Raw genomic sequence first — 19,902 nt, 5'->3', positions numbered from 1 at the left:
TACTTACAAAGATCCGTTTGAAATATATACATACAGGTGTCCGGAAAGTGGCGCACCACCTTGAAAGGGGGTAATTGGGTGGTCCTACAGAGCAAGCCCGGATTAAAAAAATTGAAGGCCCGGGGCTAAATCGTAAAAGGGGGCCTTACGTACTTGATTTGTATTTTTTCAATTTCTATAGCAAATTTTTACGTGGCAAGGGGCTCCTGGGAAAGTGGGGCTCGGTGCTACAGCACCCTTAGCCCCCCCCCCCTAGTCCGGACTTGCTCCAGAGTACCAAAAAAATGGTAACAAAAATCCTAACTCTCTGTTTTCGCAGGAGGATAAAAAAAATTGACTGACCTGACTCTCTGTTTTCGCAGGAGGACAAAAAAAAAATTAGGAAAATGGCAACATTGCTGAACTGTTCTCTCAATAATTTAAATTTCCAGTATGCAAAGCCATAGTAACGTTGCTGTTGTATTGTTGGCGTTAGTCAGGTCGGTTCATGAACGAGTAATGTAACTATGGCATTTCTTACATGATTTTTTCGATCTTTTTTGCACCATGCTTTTGCGTAAAATGTCTTTTATTCAACAAATTCATTTGAACGTAAAATTATTGCACAGAAATTGTTAATTTTGGCATTAAACTTTTACTCTTAAATCTATCATATCTCGAAAAATTAAAGATATGGATTTTTTTTAAACATTTTTCCGGTGATCTATGGCATTGTCCGATAATACAGTATCACGGAGGTGCGCGACTTTCCGGATACCCTGTAGTTTATTAAATTTAACGACTCTAAAACTAAAATGAAATATTTTTTTGAATTGGTGAACAATAATAAATCTTTTAAATTGAAAGTTATATACCATGCGAAATTTATAAATAGAAAAATTTTACAATCTCAAAAGTAGCCGGTGCTGAGAACTGACAATCTGAGAATACAAATTCCGGTACATTTTTTTAAGATAATCCAAATTTCTTTGGATTTTAGATGCTGAACTTAGAAAGTTCCTTTCGGAATTTTTTATCTTCTCCAATTTATATCTTTCTATTTAAAGTTAAACTGGAATTTTAGCACAATAAATTATGAGATTCTGAAAAAAAAAAGTTCAATATACTGACAATATTGAATACCTACCTAAATTTTTGCAAATGTTTTATTAGATAAAATTAAGTAAAAATATATATTTTGCCAAATTTGACCTTTAACGAACAATAGCAAAATATTTTCATAGTTTAATTTACATTCACATGTGAAACAAGCAATTTTAAAAAACAGGTTTTTAAAGTCAACGTCAAAATAAAAAAAATAAATTGTAGCGAAGCAGGATTTGAATTCATGTTAAAAAAATAATTAATTTTTGTTATTCAGAAAATATTTTGTAAAATCGCTCATTTTTCAATAAATCAGATCAGAAATATTACTTTCATCACTTCAGTGGAAAAAACTTTTTACAAATATAAATTTCAGTTTATTCTTTGGCGAATGATGACAACAGATGTCGGTTGTCAAAACTTGTTTAGTTTTGGGAAGTGTGTATTGTGCTACTTACACGACCAAATGATCTATGAAAATAACCAAAAGAGACATTAATATTTTATTTACGATGTGTATTAAATGGTAACGGCAAATTTATTGCGCGAGAATAATACGCTGTAATAAATCATGTTTTGTTAAACACTTTCTTGTTTTAATAAGTGGTTTTATTGTTTTTAGAAAATAAAGTTCTGGATCTTTTGGCTCATTACGTAATTGTAACATTATAAAAACATGATTATTTATTTAAAAAGTATAGTATTCTGGAATTCCGAAAGGAAGCCCTTTCCTCGAGGCTAACTACCGACTTCCTGGCAATGTAATGACATCTAATTCTTTACCATTGCAGCATCTATCCGTTCGGTTTTTGCAATAGTCTTAACAACACTAGATAATTTCCTGTTCGATTAATAGTCCCCCTTTTTGTGTGGGCAGAATGCGGTCCGTTTTCTGTGCTGGTGGTAAGATGTTCCAGACAAATCGTGTGATAGGTGTCCACCTTTAAGGCAGTCGTAAATTGCTACATATTCAATGACGGTGTAGAAAAAGTGGAGATAATGCTCTGACGCTATCCAATTATACAAATTCTTGAATAAACCGATAATCAGCGGGAAAGAAGAAGCCGTCTTGTTGCGTGCCCGTTTTGTGTGCGACCTCGGCTCTGTCATTAAGGATCAGAAAAGTCGATCCGGTAAATAAGACTTTAGTAAATTGCACGGTGACAAGAAACTCTGTTTTTGTGAGGAGCTATTTGCTCCATATAATCACGTTCACATACGCCACAGGCTGTCCGGACCACCGCACCCGTCCTGGAATGTCTGCACGGGTTCTTTGATCCCTCTTGGCCGAACCGCGTATACCCTTTTTAACTATTAACACGTATGTAATTATACACAATATATATCAAATTTCGCCCGAAGGCCGGACCTCTTCTATGCATTTTTAACGTGTGCAAATATCAGCTCTAATTTAAAAACGGACCCGACTAAAGCTGCCTTCACCGCATGCATAATAAAGTTTGCGAAACTAATCGCTTCAAAAGACAAAGTTGTGGTGTATAACAAGGAAGAGCAGAAACGCCAATTTTATTATAAACAGAATAGGTACATGTGTTCACCACAATAGTATCCATAAAAGATTTTTATTTCAGGTTACAAATCAGAGTTTAGAAGAGGATATTTTTAAGAAGGTGGAAAATTTTGTTATTGACAAAGATAAATTCTATTTCTGTTGTGGCTGAACAATTTCTAGCCACAAACGATTCATTGATGATATTAACGCCGCCATGTTGCAAATCTAGTTGGAACATTAGCGGCCATTTTGTGTAGATGCCGATTCGTTCTTGTTATTATTCTTATACAAAACATTCATCTACAATCAAGCAGTGGAGTGCAAAAGTTGAGTTGTTTTAGTAAAACCTGAAATTTGTGCCGAAATCAGTGAAATGCTGCTTGTGTGAAATTTTAAATTTACGAAAAAAATACAAATCGAGGATCTGCAAATCCTAAATATAAATATAGAGATTTGTACCTACAATATTTGCTGTATAAAGTTTTTAATATGTAATGGAGGTTATTGAATCTTGAATGTAAGGGACCATCTGCCAAATTAATAATGCATAAAAGAATAAGATTAATTTCATTGGGATATCGCGTTTTTGTGTTTCATTAGAACTTTTTCGAGTAATTCTAGAAAAAAAGCATTTTATCAAATACAGATAATTAAATAATTTGGTAGAACTTTAGAAAAAGTAATTTACTTTACTAAAATAGGTAGACAGAATTTCGTATTTTGTATTATTTTTACTATGGATTGAGGTTTTTGAACTCCATACTTGTACTTTATATTTGAAAATAAATGCACATTATTTGAGACCAAAATCCAAACTAATACAAGATAATAAAACGAATTACTTTTTGTAATAAAATTCTTAAGATAGATATTAAGAAGCTTAGACATTTTACGAACTAAAATATTATTGTGCTCTCAGATACAAGATTGAATTTCTTGCTGAAATTCTAGGATTTTAAGTCTAATTAAAAAGAAAATGAAGACATGTATTTGTAGGTATGCATACAAAAGCAAAAAGAGTTTCCCTTTGTACGGCTTTGTATTTATATCATCATACAGTAGACACTCGATAATTTGAACCTCGATAATTTGAATTTCTCGATAATTTTTTGACGGTTTCCTCGATTTCTTTCGATAAATTGAAAAATTTTAATGTATTTTATTTCCCTCGTTAATTTGAAGTAAAATGGAGAACTTTTTTCTGCCAACAATATAGTTTGAATTTTTCCCTCCCAAACTCTCGGTTATTTGAAGTCTCTCGCGTGAGCGTACAAGAAAAACAAAAAATTTCTGAACAAGCCATTCTTAAAAATTCCATTGTAGCTTCAAAATCAGATTTTACACATATTTCTTTAAAGTGGAGTAGAGAATTTTACGCTCTCTTCTTTGATTGGTTTGTTTATTCTGACTATTGTCTGTCTGCCATAAAACTTTCATTTATTTAATTTTTTTTCTTTCGATAATTTGAACTTTTTGCCAGGTCTTTTGCGTTTCAAGTTATCGAGAGTCTACTGTATTATCTACCATGATAATTTTATTTAGAATTAAAAGTGCAATTTAAACACCACGACCTGCTTAATTGTAATCAAACTAGACAGAAACTTCTATTAGTTTCTGAATAATATTTGCATCCGCATAACTTTTTCTTTCATTTTTTGGACGAAATTTGAAATCACTGATCGCAATCTCAAGATCGCATGTCATAAATATTTAAATTTTGTCTGTCACCTTGATTTCATTAATCATGTTTTTTACTGCACTCTAATTTATTTAGTTGCTAGATTCGTGGACTGTGAAACATCTAGTTGTTCAAACAAAGGATTTTACTGAGAGCATCATATTGTATTGACTTTGACCACAGTTTCCTAAACTTAGTCATTTGTGTGGTCTTCTTCATTCCAATTCCATCCGTTTGAAGGAATGAGAGTCGTAAAATTACACAAGCAGTGACTAAACCTTTTTTTGTCAAAATAATTTTGTATAAACTGTAAAATGACAATAAAACACAATCACTGCTTTAATGTCTTATAAATTAAGTTAATTATGTTATCTGTTTTTTTTTTCTAACCGACGGAAAAAACTCGAACATACAATTAATATCAATCATTTTGATTAAATTATTGTTTTTATAACAGGTCTATGACGCACGTTTAGCTGACTCTTAACCTATTAGATTGTGCACTTTTATTACCAAACCGATTTATTTCTGATTGTGTATGGCAGATTTCTCTATTTATTTTTTGCAACAATAATAAAAGCCGCTGTCCTGTGTTCTCATCCTCTCAATTTATTTCAATGACCTAAAATAACTTGGAATTGTGCCAGAACCACATGGCACTACAATTTTCAACTGTCATTGCAGTGCAAGTGCGAGCTTGGTAAAATTGTTTCCGTAAATCGACAAACAATGAACCGGGCCGAACCGGTCGCTAAAGTTCAACAAGTGGGTCTAATTTTACAAAGTTAAAGTACAACTTGAAGAGCTCTATTGTTTCAGATTTCTGAAGACGATGAAGAGGGTGAGAATATCGAAATGAGAGCTTTAGACGAGGGAAGCATGGAACCACTGAAGCAGGATCAGAGTGGTTGTATCGGATTTATCAAGAAAAGTGAGACTTTAGTCATTTTTTTTGTGTAATATCGAAGTTGTTTTAGCGTGGAGAAAATTCACCGAGACAAAGTCCAATTTTTTGGACGATTTAGACAGTTTGGAACGGTATTATCTGAGTGAGTACTTCTAAGTTTTGTATTTGGCGCTTTATTTCTCGGATTTGTTCCTCTGTGTAATGCACTGGAAAGTTATGAGTTGTGCGCTACAGATCTCTGAATTATGAACCGGTTTCAGTGAGGAGAAATCTGTAATAGTTTAACCGGAGCTTGTAGATGGCGCACACTATTGGGATGCAAAATATGACTTTCCCCTTCTTTTTGGCGCTCCTGATACTCTATATTAAAAATAAATTTAACAAGTCTGAATTTGATTTTAGTGCATTGAATTTCAAAGGCAGCTATTCTCAAAAAATAGGTTAATTCTCTTCTATAATTTTACAAATAAAATGGAGTGGTTGATACTTTTATTTTTAGCTACACAAACAGACGTTAAAAAAGAACGACAAATCAAACAACGTTCGCTAATTTGCAGTGCCATTATTCACATTACCATCACTCGAAATTCTCCGCAAATTCTAGTTAAGCTCGTTATTTCTGCGCTTAGTTGTGCCGTCAAACAAAGTATCTTTTTAACTCTACTACTTTTTGTACGGCAACTCGTTATTTCCAAAACCACCATTTTGCTGTCACAAACAAATCATTTTTCATCTACACAACGCGACGTCGCGTCGTTAATTTTTTTCTCGTCGATTAATGCTGCGAAAATCCGAAATACCTATGTTTTTTGTATCTCGACGGCAGAAAATAATGGCCTCTTAAATTCTCGTTAATCAAAATAAACTCCCCTAGTTCTTACTGCTTTAATTGGTTTTTGCCGAGTTTATACTGGAAAGTTTCCTGCACGATGAATAATGCCGAAAATATCTCACGTTGAGGTGGGATTTAATTCATACACCCAATCAAAACTTTGCTACAGGCATTAACTTGAATCATTTTCGCTTTGTACGATCAGCCATCGAACTTGACGGATTAATCAGCTCGTTGAAACTTTAAAACAAAAGCTTCAAGGGAAGTAATTATTCGGCGATCTCGCAAGGATTAAAATTCATTTCAAGTTTTTTTGAGCCGCGATCATCAAAAATTAAGTTAATTAACCAAACATAGTCTTCTCGACGAAACATAAAATATTTACGACACGGTTATTTGGAGGGTCTTCGTTTTATGTTCACGTGCAGACGTAAAGCGCCCAGGAGCTTTTCTATCTTTTGAAATTTATTCGGTCATTTTCCTGTCTGCATTATGTTATTCATATTGGTTTTCGATAATTCCGGTGATGATGAGTGGGATCCGGGAATTCAGAAGTCATGTTAGTTTAATAGAAACCGCAGCTCGGAGCCATGTTTCGGAGTTATATCAAGTGTTTATATCCTGGGATGAGACCTGCAGGCGACTTACTTTAAATTGTAACTATGGCAACAGGTGGTCTAGGGGATGCACTCAATTTTCAGCGGCGAAATTGAAACTGTGAACTGAATACGTTATGTTTTGGTCCAAGAAGTTCTGTCAAATTTCGTTTCAAGGGAATTCTGAAATTAACGGATGCTTCAGAACGGGGCTATTGATCAATGTAAGTTTGAATTAAAAAATCAACAGTGGCAAGAATTGGTGTCAACAAAGGAGTTATTGTTTAATTGAGCGAACATTGCAAATAGAGTGGGATTTTGCGTAGACGTATTAATAATTAAACCTTGGTTATACATGTAATATTTATCTAATTTCTAAACTAAACATTATTTATGATTTTGTTTGGGTTGCGGTTTATTAGCCATGTCTAGACAAACATAATAATACAGTAGCGGCTCGTTTTATGCAGTATTTATGTATGTTTAATGTGAGGTGACACCAAATCTACATTTCAATGTAAAAAGCAGTATTATTGCTTATAATTTATAGTAAACGTATTAATTGAAATAATAATTCAATGTTATCATAATATCAGCAACAATAATTCAATAGAAAGTCGAATGACGGCTTTGTTAATTAACATCATAATAAACGGGCAAATATTGAAGAGCTTATCACTATAAATTATATTTATTAGTTGATTTTAAAAAGTACATATTAAAATTTTAATATTACAATTAAAAACATTATTACGGGACTCTCATTTAGAATTTTCTTTCTTTGTCTTTGTTGTTTTACAAGTATAACAACTTTTTTTTTAGTTCTGAAAATAGTTTGCTTAATGTTAATGAATTTCGTTGTCTTCACATTAAACTTTTAAGTTTCATGCTTTGCTATAAATAAATATTTCCATGTTACATCTAAAAGTAGCATACTTTTGTACCGGAATAAAAAAGCTAAATTTATTAAGTTATTTTTTTGCACTGATGTAATTCGCTTCCAGCTTTTGAAAGTTTTTCATCAAAAAGCTTTTAAAAAAATTAAAGGAAAAATATTCACGTTAATATTATATTAATATTATATTAATATTAAAGTTTTTGGAATTACAGTAGAACCTTGATCCGTGCCTCGATTATCTGTACATTACAAAAAACACAAATCGAACACTAACTACGTATTTGGTACTTTTGCTTCTAATGTTAGAAAATTTACATACTTGGAGTTTTACACTTAACGGTTATGTAGTTTAATGATATTTAAGTCAGTGAAGAGAGCAAAAACAAAATTATAAGATGGTTTTTAAATAGTAGTGTTTGCAAACATTAATAAAAATGCCAGAAATAAATTCTTTTGTAATAAATCTCTCTATAATTAAGAAAACTAAGATAATTTTGGAATCAAAAAAGAAATGAAAGATCTGTTTTTTTTACTACAAGATATTACTTTTATGTAATATTTCTTATAAGAGTTGATTGTTTTAATTTCTTTCAATATTTAAAATTGTTATTGTTAAGATGTTGATAAATTTTGTTAAAATTTTTATATATTTTGAATTAAAAAATTGTTCTAAATAATTATTTTGCCTTAAACGTATGTTTATTTAGCAACTCGATTATCCATCCGTGCAGCCTTCGGTCTTGTGAAGCACGGATAAACGAGGTTGTACTGGAATTTGGCAAAGTTAATTTTATTTTGTTAGTTTTTTTATTTATTTTAGAGTTGCAAAATAACAGCTGGAATTGTTTTGATCGGATAAAATAAAAAGAAATTTTTGCATGCACAAATGGTGGAGGCGCCGGGTTAATTTGCTATTTTTAGGCGCTTTTATTTTAAGCTGGGAATTGAACTATAAAGCTAATGTTCTACTCTTAAATAGCGCAATTGTACGTTTTTACAAAATTGATATCAAAATTGAATTTCATTCAAAGAACATTCTTATATGTATGAAAGCCGAAAGATATAAATAAAGATTAATTAAATAATATTGTAAATATATTTTTGTATTAAGACAAAATTTATTTGAATTGCGGTAAAAATAGTAGATTTTGCTTTCACTACTAAAGTTACAACTGTAAAATTAAAACTGCTTAAAATTCAACTATGTAACGAAAATTTCAAGGTTCAATTTTAGAATTCCGTTTTACACAAGTTGTTTTATTTTCATTACAATTTTATGCTTTAATCGACTGAAAAGTTCTCGTAAAATTTTCACGTGTTGATTTGATGCAATATTGGAGTTTACCATCGCTAATGCGAGTGTGAGATTCTCCACCTGCAACAGCTAAATAATGCTGATAAGGGGAGTGGGATGGAATCGTGTATTAATCTGATAAGCATAATAGGCGGCACCATTACAATATCGGTTCTAAGATACCACTAATTTACGGTTCACTAGGAAGTCTCTTTAATAATCATCTTTACTTATCGTTATCTTCCTCGAACACGATTTTACGAATTTAGGGCTTAGTTGTTCAAGTTGACACTCTCAGTTTTAGCCAACAGAGCTTTAACTTTAAAGCTCCACTAAGCATTTTAGTCATATCGTCGGAAACGTTAACAAAGACGTGGCAAGTGTCGAAACTATTCTACTGACCCATATTCGTCTTGCTAAAATTGTTTTACCCTGAAGATAGCATCTGCAAACCAGAAAGACTAACGAAGGGAGAGAACAACAAATAAGGCAAAAAATTCGATAAAGCTTCCGTTTGGCTGTAGGAAAAAATACACTTTTTGAATTATTAGAGCGTACAGTTTATGGCTCCTTTAATTCGGTTGTTTTTTATGTTTTCTTTGAAGCTTTGTAAATAACAATTCCGGTTCATTTCCAGTGTTCGTGACTGGAATTTTGTCAGAACGAATAGAACTCGTTTTCGCGCGAACTTAAATTAAGGTTTTAAGTGTTTACCTATGGATAATTAATCCACTAAGAAACTTTTCGAATTTGCGCTGATTTTTTATCCGTTTAGGCACTTGCACTTAGGAAGTTTGCAGCAAGCGGAACTGCGAAGCTGTGATTCAAGCTTTTAACTCTAAAAGCTTCGCGCAATTACTTAATTTTATTAAGAAAATTCTTATTACACCTAAAAACGCATATTCATTAATGTGGCATGCATATTTCAGAACATTATCGTGTTTCTAATGCAAGGCACTAATGAAACGGTTATTTACGTTTAAAATATATGACTACACCGAATGGATTTACATGTAAACAACCTAATCAGAGATAAACTAAATTTATGGAAAACAACTTTGAGATTTATGTGAGAAGTTCCCACATGTCGGACGCGTGAAGCGAGTGCAATTGGGTCTGTTGTTGTAGACTATCCATCATCGTAACGACACAAAGTGACAAATTTCTTATCAAAGCTTGCAGCTAAAAAACAGAAATCTTATCCCAGCTGAGCGGCGCTTACCTACCATTATTCATAGTTAATTTTCAGGTTAAATTAAGATTTGCATAATGAATAAACACCGTATAAAGTGAAAAATGCACGAAAGTTTGATTAGTAAAGTTTTTATGACCAAGAACGATGAATTTTTCAATTAAGATTAGAATTCTGTACAGGTCCACAAGCAAGAGGTATTTTCTCGTGAAATTGTGCATAAAGAACGGCTCGTGTAAGCAATCAATGGATTGTAACAAGGGAGTTTCTGGATGGGTACATATGAACAAAGCTCATCGTTTCATGACGCTAAATGTCTCCTGTGAATTCAACCCATTTTAATATCATGCGCTTTATGACAAACTAAGGAAAACTGATTGGTTTCTCACTGAACTTGCGAAAGCTTTTAAAGATTGTGTTTTATTATAAATCAGAAAAAGAGTGATATCTTTGCGTTAGTGCGAAAGTATCACTCTAAGGAAAAATAAGTCAGTCGTGACAGGATATTAAGACACAAATTTTAGAACAAGCTTTGTCACTTTACTCGGAAAATATCACACTTCGTTTACTTGATAGCTTTTACTCAATTCAAACTTGGAATTTAAAAAATTTGTCTGCTTCAATTAATGGTTAAAGTTCCATCGATTTAAACTTTTGCCATGGTGCAATGCCCATTAGTTTTTATTTCTTTCACTAAAACTTTTTCTCCTTGCAATCATTTACAAAGCCATTTACACTCTCTCTGTTTAATCTCGCTCCAATTATTCTGGTCAGATTGCTAAGTCGTTACCGTCCTTGTCTTCACACGTAGGAAATTTCGGTTAATTTACCTCAAATAATACAAAGTGGTGGGCTTTACTATGTAGTTGGAACAGTTATTGGATTTCTGTCAAAGGAAATTCTTTAAACCCTTAGATTTATTCGATTAGTTTTGTTATTTTAGAGGAGCTTTTATGTGATTTATGCATCAAAGTCTTGAGCTGAGATTGTAGTCCTTCGATTTCTATTGCACTTCATTTTGACTGGAACTTTTGTGAAATATGTATTCTGGTTTGAAGGCGATAGTGGAGGACTTTGTCGATATATGAGGGCCATTTATCCTAAAATTAGTGACAAGTTTTTACATTTTCTGATATTTACTTTTACAGGAATTTAAGTCCTTGGATTTAGTTTTTCCAGGCTTTCAGATCTTCAATTTTTATGTCATCAAAACATTTTAGATTTTAGAATTTTAGATTTTCAGGGTCTCAAACTATTGAACTATTTTAATCAATATTTTTACATACAGGCTGTTTAAAGTTTTGGCTGCAGTCTGTCTTGACAAAAAAGGTTTTTCACTTAGTCATCCATTTACGTTTTGGCATCCAAAGCCACTTTAAATTCCAATGCTTGAATCCTAGAATTTTTAGACTACCAATTATCTAAAAACTCAAACAGATCTTATCACTTACTAATCGTTGACGTGCTTTTTGTCACGAGAAAACTAGATAACATTTGATTTGCTTATTCTTTTGTAATCAATGCTCTTGATAATCATAATAAATCTCCAACGATCTTATTGTCGCTTATTATTAGAAATGTATTACAGATAAAAAATGTAAAAACCGCGACAATGTTTGTCAATAACGTCTATGAGATCTGCCAGGAGGTTACAATAACTGATAAAGTTTAATCTGTTTCTGTTGTCATTATAATCCCACATTTCACAATGTGACCTAATTGTGCCAGTGAAGTTTGACCGAATAAATGGCGGCAACGTTCAATTTTCCCCATCTTTTAATTACGAAAACGTCGCTCTTCATCATTAATTCTAACGAGCATTGTCTCACTAAAAACCCTTCCCTTTCAATATAAATTAGAGCCTGAAACTACTGAAAGTACCCTTTAGAAACGTAGCAGGATGCGATTCATTGTCCCTTGTCAAAACAATTCTGTAAATGTTCAGCGATTCACGAAATATGAACATTGTAGTGAAAAGAAGGATTATCGCAGAAGCCTGCGTGAGTTCATCTAGGATAATCATAACAGTGTTTTATTAGGTCTGATTCCATTCCGCACAAAAAGTTGAGCATAAATTCTGTTTGTTTATTAACATTCTGGTAATAAAAAGCAATAATTCAAGAGTTAATGATCTGGCGCTTGATGTAGGCACAGGATCATTTAAAGGAGATATGCGAACTGCTAATATCCTGCCGACTATCCCTTGAGCAAAATAACACGGAAAGATAAATTGCAACCTAATTAGCACCACATAATGACTCTGTCGGGGTTTTTCAGACGACGAAAAAATTCAATTAGTGGAATCCTGGGCAGGAATTGCTCGCCGAAAGAGCGTGTTGATGCAGTTGCGTTATTAGGTCTACGGCTGCCTTTCACAAAGAAAAAGTATAGACGCGTTGTTTATTAGACGAAGGGTGACAGAAACACAGATGTCACTACCAATTTTTTCACTTCCTGTCTCAAAAGGGTTGTTTCCGCCGTCACGTTGCATTTTCGTTGAATTAAAATTTCGCAATCCTCTCATGGGAGCATCGACAGATTCATCTCAAGTTTTTCCAGATTTTGCAAACTGGCGGTGATAAATTAGAATGAGTTGGGTTCTGAGCTTAATTGAAATTATAAACCCTTCAAAATTAGATCATTCTCTGAAATATCCACTTCTGATCTCATCTTCCGTGATTACATTTCCATTTCGCTGGGAATTTTTTTAAAAGAATGTTTACCGGTATGAAATATTCACAAGTGCGACCTGGAATGTATAATTACGAGATATTTACGGAGGAGTGGTTTGGGTGTTTTCTTTCGCCGTAAATAAATGTGAAAATGTTGCCGTAGCTTTTAATTAAAGCGCAAGGTGTTGCTTATAAGCTAAAAGCTTGCCGCCAGGTTACACCGACAAGTTTTATGAGATACTAAGATGGTAGTTATGGCAACGATTTATTAAGATGATCTACTCGAATTACATTAACGGCAACGGAAACGTGAACGTAAATCCGTCACGTAGTCCGCCCTTATTTATCATCCAGATTTGACAAACGCGCCGTTTTGAAAGTGAAATGAGGTGGAGATGATGGAAAAGTGAAAACCTCAATTTTCGATTCCTATTAAAGACACTTTTATTGGAAAAACAAACTCGGAATTGTAAGCAAACTTTTTTAAATTTCACGTTTGAAGTAAATGTACTTACAGAAGAATTTTTTAATCTTAACTTTTATCGAATTCGACGATATGTTCTAGATTTCGTTTAGCTAAGAATTTATGAAGGTAGTAGTGCTTTAACTTAGTCGCTTTTTGTATAATAATTCAAAAAGCTTCGTATAAATCACTGTTGTTGAAGCACACACTACATTTCAAATGAATTATTTATAAAGCCGACACAAAAGCTTATATAAAGGTATAGGCGGCAAATACAGCCAATGTATCGATTAGTTATGCTGTTAAGTTATAATGCAAATCGGGGTGATTGCTCACTAAAGAGCGGATTTTATGAAAAATGTATATGCGCCAACTTTTCCATTCATTTTTATTTGTTATTTCTAGGCCAATGATTTTATATAATATTAATTACAAAAATAATTATCGTATTTCTCCCAAAAATAAATTTTTGATTTATGAATACTTTGTAATTGGATTTATACAAAAATATTAATTAATTCGGAGCCGCTACATGGACTCCGAAACCGCAATTTGTTGTGTCGCACTGTGGGAAAATCAGATTTTTATAAAAAAATAAAAATAATTACTTACAACACTCTTTAAAGAGTAGGTACATACACGGCGTATTTATTCTGTAAATAAAATTTCTTCACCTTGTTGCCTTACTTCAAACACAATGAAGTTTACAAGACAAACTTTTTAGAAAATCTGCTATAAAAGAGCAAACGCAGTGTTTCTCAGGAGTCTACCACCATGATTTCGAAAATCGTTGTTATCTTCTGCATCATTGCGATGTTTCCAAACGTAAGTTCCTTTATTTACGTTTCCACGATTGTCACTATATTTTCTAGATGAATTTTGTGAAGTCAGAGTCGGCTACATCATTAAAACCTGCCTTGAACTCATCTCCCCTCTATAATCAAGCTCTAAAAAAACTCGAAGAGCTAGAAGAGATTGTTAATGGCAGTCTTCTAGAAGCCTCTGCGCGATTGCAACTAGTTAAAACTAAACACTTGAACTACGCGGATCAGATTCAGTCTGAATCAAAATCCGAGCTGCAAGATGAAACGAATAAAATTGACAACATGTTGAATACAATGGCAGACATAGCTAACAGTGCGTCTGTGAATATCTCTCAATGTTTAAGACCAAGCAGAGTGCAACTGGACGGTCTTCTAAATTTGACGATGAGAACTGTTAAAAATTGTATCGAGGAGGCTGATAAAGAAGTGGAAATCACTATGCAGAAGGTATTACAAAAAATGAATGAAACAAGAGAGAATGTCAGTAATTTGAAGCTTCAACTGAAGACGTGTACCACCGGAGGCATGTTATGTATATTGCCGATCGTGACAAGGATCGATGTGTTCAAGATCGAACTCCCGGAACTGATTGAGTGGGAAATACATGAAGCTTCTCGTTTGGTTGAACCGTTCACTCTCCAGGTTGATTCTTGTTCAAGTTCTTGTGTTGTAATGTACGTCTCTGATGCTGGTGCTATTGAGGATTTAACCGAAAAGTGTGTCAATAAGATTCTTCCTTGAACATTGTATTGAGGAAATTGTTATTAATTATTTTTCCTGATTAGATACCTATGTAGTATTTTCTTAGAGTGAATAAAATCAAAATAAAATATTTTAATCCCAAATTTTAAAAATCACTTCCAGATTTGATTCCTTTTTTTTCTGCTTACTTGACACTCGCGCAAAAATAAATTGTTGAACTTTATCACGTGTTCACTTATGTTTTGTTGCTCCACATCACTTTAAAACTTTTATCTGCTTAGTTTACGTATTAACAACACACGTTCACCATGTTATGTGCAAAATTTGTTGTGCCTCTTCTTCTCCTTTCAGTCGCACAGGTACCAAGGTCTAATTGACTTCTCAAAACTCTTAACACTTTTTTGTAGATTGATAGTGTGCACCCAAAGTTTGTAAAATACGCGATTGCTCCTAGAGATCTTTCCGATGACGTCGAAGCACAACTATATGACTTTGGCCAACTCGTCTTGGGAAAAATTTTGGTGGCACACGACGAGCTTGATACAGCCCGTTTTGAAGTTACCTCGCATGGTCTAAATATCCGTCTAAGTGCTGAAGTAACTGCAGAATCACAACGTCAAGCATTCGAAGTTCGGTTGACTACTCTAAAGGAGTTGGGGATGTCCGCACAACAGAATATTTCTTCATGTCTTGATGGTAATGAGGAAAAACTTAATGATCTTCCAGATACTCATCTAACTGCGATAAAGAAATGCATTACAACAAAAACAGATGACAGTGATACTGTTACGAATGATGCTCGTTACAATGTTGATGTTCTGATTAATGAAGTTCAAAGAATCAGTTTTGCGTTGGGAAAATGTAATAAAACAGATGAAGACTGTCTTAATATCATATCTGATGAAATTAAGGACGCTGCAATAAGTGTGCCTGAGAAAATTGATGTGTTTGTCAGATCTGCACAGACTGGCTTGGAATTAGTTAAAGCTGAGATTGTAGACTGTCGGGACAACGGAGTTGCCGATTTGGTGTATGAAGGTTCTAAAATTCTTTCAGAAATAACATCTTGTGTGCAAGACATCATTTCGAAAGATTTTCAATTAAAAGTGGCTCGTATCTTATTCCTGGAAAATCACAACAAAGAACAGTAGCTGATTTCTTATCACTTTTATTGTTTAATGTATCTGATAAAACTAAAAATAAAACTTAAGATGTGATTACAATTTATGAAACTGTTCACATGGTGACAAAATTATGAAAGTATATCGTTCACACATTTGGTAATCTCGGCTATAATTATGCCGCCCTCTGTGTTAAACTGTGCTATTTTATCATCAGTACATTTTTTAATTAGTAGCTTCAGATCGTCATAAAGTTCCGCTGCTTTTAGTACTTCAACTCCGATTTTCTGGGGTATGGAAATTTTTGCCAACTCTATCTGTTTTACTAAAGGCTCCATACACAATAAGTCCCCTTTACACAACTGAACTTGGAATTCAAAAACGTGAACATCATTGATTTGTGTTCCAATGTAATAAAGCGCATTATTCATAATAACCGTCAATTCAGTGTTGGCAAAAGCACGACACTCCACCAAACTACTGTTAATAGCGTTAGGGAGTTCATGGAAAAGTGGCTCGTTTACCCGAAGACAAGTACTAATATCATGTCCAATTGCCAAGTCTTTAATTGTGATGAGTTCTTGGTTGAGAGTCTGGTAAGATTGTGCAATTCCGACCACGGCTTCAAGGAGGCACTCTTCACGAATAGTGTAGATATCTCTAATTAAATTATCAATTTTGTTGGACGCTGCAGTGATTTCACCACGAACTATGCCTCTGAGTTGCTCGATCTGTTTCATAATCTCATCTTCCAAGTCGTAGGGTTGGACATCTTTATCGGACTAAAATAAAAAATATGTATATAATAATATTAATGAAATCAAAGGGGTTTACTGGTAGTGCTAAAATAGGCCCAATTAGGAGTAATGTTGTGAATAGTATCATCTTGACCACAGTATACTCACTAACTGTGTTCGTTAAGTAGAATCGATGTATTAAGCAAGTGTTTTTCTTCTAGTCTGAAATTATCTAGTAGATCATTCCGATTAAAGTTATGATTGTCATTAAGAAGCAATAAATCGATAATTTAGCGTGATAGTTACAATCTAAAGTTTCACATATTTGTATTTAAGAATATACAACTTGTAAAAAAACTCAAAAACTTTTGTTAACTTTTTTAAATTTTCATATGCTCGATAAACAGTTACAGCGTATTATCAACACAGTTAGTAATATCCCTCAAGATTAACTCTTCTTCTGAGCTATAATGCGCCACTTTGTCATTAGTGCGTTGTTTAATCAACTCCTCCAAATCATTAAAAAGATCAGCCTCTCTGAGTATTTTTTCTCCGATTTTCTGTGTAATATGTACTTTCGCCAATTCTATTTCTTCCAGCAAAGACGCTATACACAACAAGTCATCATTACAAGAAGCCACATGGAACTCAAAAACATGAACATCGTTAATTTTAGTACCAATGTAATAATTTGCATTTTTCATAATAAGTGTTAGCTCAATATTAGCAAAAGCGCGATAGTCAACCAAACTAGCATTGGCAGTCAATGGAAGTTCATGGAAAAGTTGCTCATTGACCTCAAGACAAGCACCGATATCTTTCCCAGCTGATAAGTCTTTAATATGCGTCAATTGTTGGTTTAACGTCTCGTACTCTTGTTCAATTCCCAGTACTGCCTCTTTGAGACAGTCATTGCGAACGTAAGTGATTTCGCGAGTTACAATTTGGACGCTGTTTGAGCCTTTAGTGATTTCTCCACGAACTATGGATCTGAGTTGTGTAATTTGTTGTTACTTTGTCCAGGAGGTCATAAGCAGGGGCCCTAGCCGTCTATATGTGCAATGCGTGCAAGGCACGCGGGCGGCCACTCATTCAAATTAAAGATATATATACCCTACGATCAATTTCGTTGCAAACTGCCATAAAAGACATTCCTTCCTATTATATTTGTTTCTCTTATTCATTTTAAGAGCATTTAAAAACAAACGTACCTACGTGCAAATCAGTTCTGAAATTCAGCAAATTTTTCTATGAACTTTTAATCGTCTCAAATGACGCTAATAGGAGTGCAACAAATAATATCCTTTGAATATCGAGTTATTTCCGTTGCCATGTTTTTTAAGTTAGTGCTTAGATATCCAGGTGTCCGGAAAGTGACGCACCACCTTGAAAAAGGGTAATTGGGTGGTTCCCGAGAGTACCAAAAAGAGTAAAAAAAAATTTACACTATGTTTTCGCAGTAGGATCAAAATAAAATTAGAAAAATGACAACATTGCTGAACTCAATTTACCTCAATAATTTAAATTTCTAGTCTTCAAGTCATAGTAGCATTATTGTTGGCGTTAGTCAGGTCAGCTCATGAACAAGTAATGTAACTATGGTTTCATGTGTACGATGCCACACTGATCGAGATTGTTGATTCAAAAATCTTGTTTAACACTTTTCAGCCATTATTTTACGAAATTTTTTCGATTTTTTTGCATCTTTTTGCACAAAATGTTTTTTACGTAACAAATTCATTTGAACGTAAAATTATTGCACAGAAATTGTTAATTTTGGAATTAAACATTTACTCTTCAATCCAGCATATCCAAAAAAATTGAAAACATGGATTTTATTAAACATTTTTTGGTGATTTATGGCATTGTCCGATGATACACTATCACGATGGTGTGCGACTTTCCGGATACCTGAAGTTAATAAGATAATAAATAATAAGAAATGTAAAGACATAATTTACAAAATAAAGAAAAATCATTTATAATTAATGGGCAAATATTTCTAATTTTGGGGCTTGGTTTACCGAAGGTACATAACTTAGGGCCAGCTTTATAATCGTCGTTTACAGGCGGCTTTAACTAAAGGTCCTTTATTAAAGTATTGTTACAACAATTTGTTTCTATAGCAAAATTTCACTTTAATTTTTAAAATGAATAATTATGAAACTGGCTCCTAAATCTTTAAAATTTAATAATTATTAATTTTGGTGTTAAAACGACTTGATTGTTTTTTTGCTAATCAACTGTAAGCAATCATCAAATTAAATATGCGATTAAATGAATCTCAATAATTTATGAAATTGCTAGAAAGAAAGAAAAAAAGAAAAAGATGAGCTAGAAAAACTTTATAAACTCAATATAATAATATTTTGATCTAGATAAATGTTGTCAAACTTTTACAACTAGTTATAAAATAATTTTCGGTTATCGATGTCTGCAAAAAGAGATAATATTAGATTTATGAGAAATAAACAGAACAGTAGCCATGTCCAATAAAATGGCTAAATGAGTAGCTGACAGTAGGAATTTTATGAATTTATGATTTTATATTATTTATCGTTTTAATTCAGGATAGAATAGGTCTATGTAAAGTATAATAACTTTGTTATGTGAATAATATATTTTTCGTTATCATGTAAATCAATCGAATTCCTCTCTTATCTCCTATATAATCTCGCCAGCTTCTCTAAATTAATAAAAATCATTAAAAGATCAATCATGCTCACCAAACAAGTTTTTTTTATAATTTTTGTGTCTTTTGTAAGTGCATATCACTTTTTTTTAATTCCTGCCATTCCCTCCTTTTTTAAGGTTAGAAAAACTGCACAAATCCAACCCACCGACCTGGTAGACGAAGTCACAGAACAACTCGAGCAACTGAAAGCGATAGTTGACGGTGAAATTATATCGGGGAAAAATTCTATTTATTTTCTACACTCTGAATTTAAACAAAATTCTGCTAATACTATTACAAGTGCTATCATCGACTTTGAACAAGAACATGATGTGGTCCTTGCACAACTCCAAACTCTAAAAGATTTGGCGTACTCAGCAGGCAAAGATCCTTCATCTTGTACCACCGAATATGAAGAAACGTTGGAAATTTTGCCATCACGATACTCGCAACAAATCGTTAGATGCATCAGTGACGTTAATAGCGAGGCCGCAGGCGTGTTAAACAGCGCTAAGTATATAATTGATGTTACGTACAGTACTGTTCGTCATCTGGAGTACCAAGTTGCTCAGTGCAAAGAAGATCTGCTTTGTATTTCGCCGATTTTGACAGGGATTGAACTAAACAAAATTAAACTGCCTCAGAATATTCAATCTACGGTGAATGTATTTGATTCTACTTTGAAAACGCTAAAATTGTCTACGAAGTATTGTCCA

At 33.3% G+C, this 19,902-nt stretch overlaps 3 protein-coding genes across 6 annotated transcripts in view; 2 read left to right on the top strand and 1 right to left on the bottom strand.

The window, feature by feature from the left end:
* The window catches only part of LOC148172611 (A-type potassium channel modulatory protein KCNIP1-like), a 114,128-nt gene that overhangs the window by 13,167 nt on the left and 81,059 nt on the right, over positions 1–19,902 (top strand). For 2 of the 4 annotated variants that reach the window (XM_088039466.1, XM_088039461.1), the window contains exons 2-3: positions 5,094–5,205; positions 5,252–5,323. In XM_088039466.1, coding sequence (XP_087895592.1) covers positions 5,130–5,205; positions 5,252–5,323 — 148 coding nt within the window. In that variant the 5' untranslated portion in view covers positions 5,094–5,129. Of the gene's footprint in view, positions 1–4,848; positions 5,040–5,093; positions 5,206–5,251; positions 5,324–13,852; positions 13,954–14,000; positions 14,791–19,902 lie in introns of those variants that run through there. The other 2 variants (XM_088039463.1, XM_088039465.1) reach the window with 2 other exon arrangements.
* On the top strand, positions 14,902–15,877 carry LOC148172628 (uncharacterized). The gene is made up of 2 exons (XM_088039468.1): positions 14,902–15,013; positions 15,062–15,877. Exons 1-2 carry the CDS (start codon positions 14,963–14,965, stop codon positions 15,803–15,805), a joined length of 795 nt encoding a protein of 264 aa, XP_087895594.1. The 5' UTR covers positions 14,902–14,962; the 3' UTR covers positions 15,806–15,877.
* LOC148172627 (uncharacterized) lies at positions 15,825–16,903 on the bottom strand. Its single transcript, XM_088039469.1, has 2 exons — positions 16,610–16,903; positions 15,825–16,557 (listed from the first exon to the last, which is right to left on the bottom strand). Exons 1-2 carry the CDS (start codon positions 16,658–16,660, stop codon positions 15,907–15,909), a joined length of 702 nt encoding a protein of 233 aa, XP_087895595.1. The 5' UTR covers positions 16,661–16,903; the 3' UTR covers positions 15,825–15,906.

The sequence above is a fragment of the Gnatocerus cornutus genome, chromosome 6 (genome assembly GCF_029298725.1).
Source record: "Gnatocerus cornutus isolate USDA-ARS CGAHR chromosome 6, icGnaCorn1.1, whole genome shotgun sequence".
Taxonomy (NCBI): domain Eukaryota; kingdom Metazoa; phylum Arthropoda; class Insecta; order Coleoptera; family Tenebrionidae; genus Gnatocerus; species Gnatocerus cornutus.
This window is presented reverse-complemented; position numbering and strand designations above follow the sequence as displayed.